General features: G+C 34.9%; 1 protein-coding gene across 3 annotated transcripts; it reads left to right on the top strand.

The window, feature by feature from the left end:
- The first annotated feature begins 131 nt into the window (after positions 1-131).
- Positions 132-5,618, top strand: LOC140971115 (probable anion transporter 5). Of its 3 annotated transcripts, none has more exons than XM_073433202.1 (2): positions 132-466; positions 4,012-5,618. In XM_073433202.1, exon 2 carries the CDS (start codon positions 4,124-4,126, stop codon positions 5,450-5,452), a length of 1,329 nt encoding a protein of 442 aa, XP_073289303.1. In that variant the 5' UTR covers positions 132-466; positions 4,012-4,123; the 3' UTR covers positions 5,453-5,618. The 3 variants fall into 3 exon arrangements, with proteins under 3 accessions (XP_073289303.1, XP_073289302.1, XP_073289304.1); XM_073433201.1 differs by having other exon boundaries at positions 2,799-5,618; XM_073433203.1 differs by having other exon boundaries at positions 132-507.
- The last annotated feature ends 666 nt before the right edge of the window (positions 5,619-6,284 follow it).

The following is a 6,284-nucleotide window of genomic DNA, read 5'->3' as shown; positions in this document are numbered from 1 at the left end:
AAATAAATTTTACCCTTTGACAAAAAATATATCTATTTAATCAAATATTATTAACAATATAATATATATTTTTTAAAATTTTAAATTCATCGGTAACAATCAGTGAATATAAAATTTTATTAATATCAAATAATATTAATTTCAGTTGTCTAATCAATTTTAAATCTCTTTTTTAAATTTTTACAATCACCGATTCCAAATCCACGGACATTCAATTTTTCCTCCTCTCACAAAATCCCATTTTTAACTGAGCAAAACACTCCAGCTAACGCTCTCCTCCTTCAAAAATCATCGAGGCAAAAGTTGACCCAACAGCATACCCACTAGCCCTCCAACTTCTTCTTTGAAAATAATCAGAGACCGAAAAATTTCCGCAGGAATTAGCTTCCAGGTCGTTGATGTTTATGCTTTTAATCTCAATCCCGGGAATCAATTGCGAGCATTGAACAAATAGGAGGCAGAAGTGGTGAGTACGTTGTGAAATCAAATACCCTTCTTTTTTTCTTGGTAAAAAATGCCTTAATTACTGTGTGCTTTAACATTTTAATTATTGGGAAAAGGGTTTTCCTTCAGTGTATTTCGGGTTAAATTGAGTGATAAAGTGGGCGGTGAAAGGAATTCTGGTTGACTCAAAGCAACAAACCCCTCAACCCTTCTCAAATCTCAATTATGTACAGCTCTTATATGACATTCACTCAGCTACGTTGTTGTCTTAGCTATTTCACCGTCCTTTCATTGATAGAAATGTGAAGGGATGCATGGAACCTGAAAAAATCACAACTTTGTTGTCAAAAAGAAATAGGAGAATGGAGGATCTGGTCAGGGTTTTTGAATGATTTGCACCGGAGGGTAATATAGTGATGGTACTTAAAGTCTAGTGGAACTAACTATTGACATTTATGTTTCTGCCAAAATTTACGTTTTTTCATTAGCTTTATTAGATAAGCTGATATCGTGATAATTTTTATATTCCCCGCATCAGAACAGTTTACAGTTTATGCTATTGCCTAATTGATGGTATTATTTCGTAACCTTCAATAATGTGCTGCTTAGCAAGTTTGGGATATGATTTCTCTTTTGTTTTAGTGTCACCTAGATGGTAGATCCAGTAATTTAGTGGAAATGAAAATTTGGTAAAGGGTTTTCGTTGACTTGGTGTATTTCAGGTGAAGTTTTGTTTTCTGGATATATTTTATTCATTATTTTCACTTGGCATGTGTTTGTTTCTTTTTTATGTTTCTGTTTTGAAAATGTTTTGTGTTCTAACATTTACAATCGGGGAAATTAGATCGGATTAAGCTTTATAACGCACCTTTGTTCTTTTAAGTTAAATAGGAATAAACATTTACCTAATGCTGAACCATTGATTGGTGAAGCTGTTTTATTCTTTGTTATATTCTGAGAATTGAATGTTTATTCATGGTGGATTGTGGTATGATTGACCTTGTTCACTTGGCTTTTTTATTTTAAGAATGGCTGTATTATGTATTGGTTGACTAGTGCCCGTCCTAATTAAACACTGTAATTGTTTGAAGTCCTTTTTCTCAAAAAATAGTTGGTTCATAGCAATTCCAGTTTCTGTTTCAAATGGGAAAAAAGACGCCTGATTTCTATCCTTCAAGAACTAAAGTAGTATTGTTTCACTGGAGGTTAGATAAATTGAACTATCTAGAGGAAACAAGAGGATCTTGATTAAATGAGAGTGTCTGGTTTAAAATAATAAATAATTCTGTTTGCTATGTCTTACAGATTGAATAATTGGTTACACCACCTTATGTATATTAAGTGTAAGAATGAATGATTGCTTCACCTTGATGTAATAATTCTCGTAAAGTTTCAATTGCTTTAGTATAAATCTAATGATTGTAACCGGAAAACTCTTGCATAAATTTATAAGCTGCACAACATGCACTAGTTTTGCAAATAAAAAATGCTACGTTATTTTCATGATTTCGGTTTAAAAACTCTAAGTGGGATATTGAAAATGTTTTATCGAAATAATATAAGATAGTAAACTTAATAGCAATTAAGTTGATGGTTTCAGAAATTTGTTCGTTGTCTCGGATTGTTGAAGGAATTAGTTTTATTATGGTATCCTGTCTATTTTTGTTAAAATAAAGAATGTAAATTGTTGTATTTAATTTAAGAGCACATACTTGCCTGCTTTGGTTTATTCAATAGTTTGTTACTCTATTATCAGAATTTAGACAGGAAGTGTAGGTTAACCTTGTTATATTTGTTAAAAACTGAACAAATATCGAAGTTACAACTATTTTGGAAATCTGGTACTAACCAAATTTAGCACGATCAACTTATGTTATCACTTGAATTAGATTAGTAAAACTGTTGATTTCTGGTTAGTTGATCAATCGCTTATTATTTGATCTCCACGGTGTAAATATTTATACATATCAACTTAAGACAACAGTTATACGACAAAATGAGATTTTTCCACCTCTACAATTGGGGCGTAATATCTAATAAACAGAGTAAAGGGCCAAGTAAAAATACATCTGCAACTACAATGCATAAACATAGCATTCCTTGATATATTAATTGTGATGTTGATACTTGAATAAGTGTAATTTTGATTTATATGATGCTTGACGATTATTGAAATGTATAATCATTGCCGCTTTAAATTGCTATTAATTTGCATTTGCAAATGCATGCATATACATCGACATTGGAGATCTGGCATGCATGACATGATTTTGGGAGATGAAAATATTTTGTTGACCATTACTAGTGCATCGAGGTATACAAGGCAGACTGATGTGATATGTTGGGTGCCACAGGTGGGATACTTCTCGGAGGATTACAGAGGTGGATAGGGGATGTGCCTCTGGTAATCCTGAGGGGATGACCCACTCAACTATACTCTTCAGTCTTCATTCATTGATGTTGCGGGTGGGGGACTTCTCTGGCGTCCACAAGGTTTGATAGGGAATGCGCCTTTGGTGGTTACGGGAGGATGGTCCATTTGACTGCATCAATCTTTTTATCTATTGATATTGTGTAGAACTCTGTTCGGTGCACAGTAGGTGGGTCAAGGGCCCGAGAAAGTATAAGAAGTTTAAATGAGATATTTCTCATTGATGGATATGCATTTTGTAAAAGATTTCATCTAATTTTCATAGCATACATAATTTTTATTTACTGGGTATTAGCTCACGTTGTTCATGCATTGTAGATGAGCATGACGATACCTAAGATATAGACTTATTGAGCAAGATGATGAGCTCCTACAGGTATATGAGGATCACCGTACATGGACAACGACCTGTTGGGCTATTTATAACTTGTTTCGGCTTTTGAGTTTGGAGCGTTATCTATTAAAGCTTAAATGATTTTTCTTAGGTTATTCTATTATTTTATTTTTTGCTTTTAAAGCTATCAATTATCATTTATAGATTAAAAGGTCTTTCACAAAAAGAAAAAGGGAATCGGTATTACTTCATTTAAAAATGATGTCATTGTTATGAGTGCTATATTTTTATGGAAGAGATTTCTCCTTGTGAATGTATGTGAGTTTGTGTACGTGGAAACAATTATGTCGATTTCCTTCTTGGGAATTTAGTTTATGATATATATTTTATTTGCAGTATATCCGTATGTTACATAAACTGAGGAGATGCTGCCGAAATTTTTATATAGCCCATAATTTATATGCATCCACATGTGCTAAGGATATTAGAAGCATCCTGTTGTATGAGATAAAACATGCTACTTTGATCTCCACTGTACATCTAAATGGCAATGAGTTGTGTCTGACACATCTAACCATCTTGCTTGGGTGATTATATATGCCATTAACTAATAACTGTGCACTCAAAAAAAAAAAAACTCAACTGTTGGACCAGTTCATTTTTACTGTAGGTTGATGATCGTCACATATGTTGATGCCATTTACTGTTGTGGGCTTGTGGCATCATTGTACAACACATGAATTTTCTTGTCAATCAATATTTATCAAACTTCAAATTCTCATGTTTCTTTTTTTAATCTCAGGGTAAGCTGCTACCTTGGTTGGCTGTCTTAGAAGTTGTTAAATTTGCTTATATTGTTGAGGAGTTGTACACAATTCATGTGTGGGTTTCCTTATTCATGAGATCAAAACAAAATGAAGAATGCATATTTCCCAAAGCGCTACGTGATAGTATTTTTGACATTTATCTGCACATGTGTCTGTTACATAGAACGTGTGGGTTTCTCCATTGCATATACTGCTGCTGCTGATGCAGCGGGGATAAACCAATCAAGCAAGGGCATGATACTTTCAACATTCTACTATGGGTATGCATGTTCTCAAGTTCCTGGTGGTTGGGCAGCTCAGAAAATAGGGGGGAGGCGTGTTCTGCTTCTTTCATTTGTTTTATGGTCTCTGACTTGCGCTTTCGTTCCACTAGACCCTAATCAAGTTTCAGTCCTGGTCATAGCCCGCTTGCTAGTTGGAGTTGCCCAAGGCTTCATTTTTCCTTCCATTCACACCATTCTAGCACAGTGGGTGCCACCGCATGAGAGGTCGAGATCTGTTTCCCTAACCACCTCAGGGATGTATTTTGGTGCAGCTGTTGGGATGCTTGTTCTCCCAAGTCTCGTCAAATTTCGGGATCCACAATTTGTATTTGTTATCGAAGCTGCTTTAGGTGCCATATGGTCTCTACTGTGGTTCAAGTATTCCAATGACCCTCCTCGTTCGGATCATCCAAAGGCTGCAGCTGCTGGTTTTGGGGAATCCTTTCTACCCATCATGAGGAATGAAAATGCAATACTCGAAAATGGAGGACATTCTGTTAGAACATCAAAAATTCCGTGGAAGAGAATCATGTGCAGCTTGCCAATTTGGGCAATAGTGGTAAATAATTTCACTTTCCATTATGCTCTTTATGTACTCATGAATTGGCTCCCGACATATTTTGAACTGGGACTCCAGCTAAGCCTACAAGAAATGGGTTCCTCTAAGATGATGCCTTATCTCAACATGTTTCTTTTCTTAAATATTGGTGGGGTGATTGCAGATCACTTGATCACGAGGAATATTTTGTCAGTGACTAGAACGAGAAAGCTTTTAAACACTGTGGGATTCATGGCATCCTCTTTTGCGCTGATGGCTCTTCCCTTGTTCAGAACAGCCGATGGGGTAGTGTTGTGTTCTTCTGTGGCTCTCGGTTTCTTGGCACTCGGAAGAGCTGGATTTGCAGTGAATCACATGGATGTTGCTCCGAGATATGCAGGGATAGTTATGGGGATCTCTAATACAGCTGGTACCTTAGCTGGAATAGTTGGGGTTGGTCTAACTGGCAGACTTCTGGAAGCTGCCAAGGCGGCTCAGTTGGATTTATCGAGTCCTGATAGCTGGACAACAGTTTTTGTAATCCCAGGTTCACTCTGTATATTCAGTGCGCTGATGTTTCTTCTACTGTCAACGGGAGAGAGGATTTTTGACTGAGGAGGAGGCAGCAGTCGTCGTTTATATTAATGACACATTTGAGGTTTAACATACGACACAAAATCGTTCGTTTAACTGACAACAATTTCACATGCTCGAAACACGATTATGCTTTTTATAAATTGCAATATTTATTTATTGCTTGGGCTGTTATTGATTTGCCTGTAATAGTGAATTCTACACATAACTTTATTTGATGAAAGATCATTATTTTGTGGCCATAACAAGACAAGATATGATAGGCAATCAGGCAACCATTCTACGGACACATCTATTTGATTGATAATTTGATTTGGTGAAAAAAATTGATTTGAGAAATTAATTTTTAAATGGTCTCTATTTCGGTATATTTAAAATACATCATAATTACTATGAAATTGTAAGAACTTGATTTAAAAAAAAAACACATAACAAAATACATCTCGTTTTATTCTAAAAAACATATTCCTCATCTATGCGGTCTAATTAAAAAGTAATTAATTTTTGCCCTAAGCCGTAATAACTAGAAAAACCAAACCTACCAAGTTGAAAATCCAAAATTGACTGAAATTTTAGGAAAAAAATTAAAAAATAAAAAAGTATGTGGGTAAAAGATTTTCTTGTACACATGCTAGCAAGCAAAGCCCAATCCTACATACACAAGTATGGCCCTATCTATATATAAGGTTAAATTTAGTTCAAAATTAATTTGTTTAACAATAGTCTAACAATATTCAAACCCAGTTTTGCTCACATAGTACGTACATCTTCTCTATTGAAAATAGCTATGTTATCCCAATCTGAGTTAAGCGGTACCATTATATTATACAGCTTTCACTATCCAAATTATTAA

This window comes from Primulina huaijiensis, chromosome 2, assembly GCF_012295235.1.
Source record: "Primulina huaijiensis isolate GDHJ02 chromosome 2, ASM1229523v2, whole genome shotgun sequence".
In the NCBI taxonomy this organism is placed as follows: domain Eukaryota; kingdom Viridiplantae; phylum Streptophyta; class Magnoliopsida; order Lamiales; family Gesneriaceae; genus Primulina; species Primulina huaijiensis.
The sequence above is the reverse complement of the archived record's forward strand: the minus strand, read 5'-3'. Positions and strand labels throughout refer to the sequence as shown.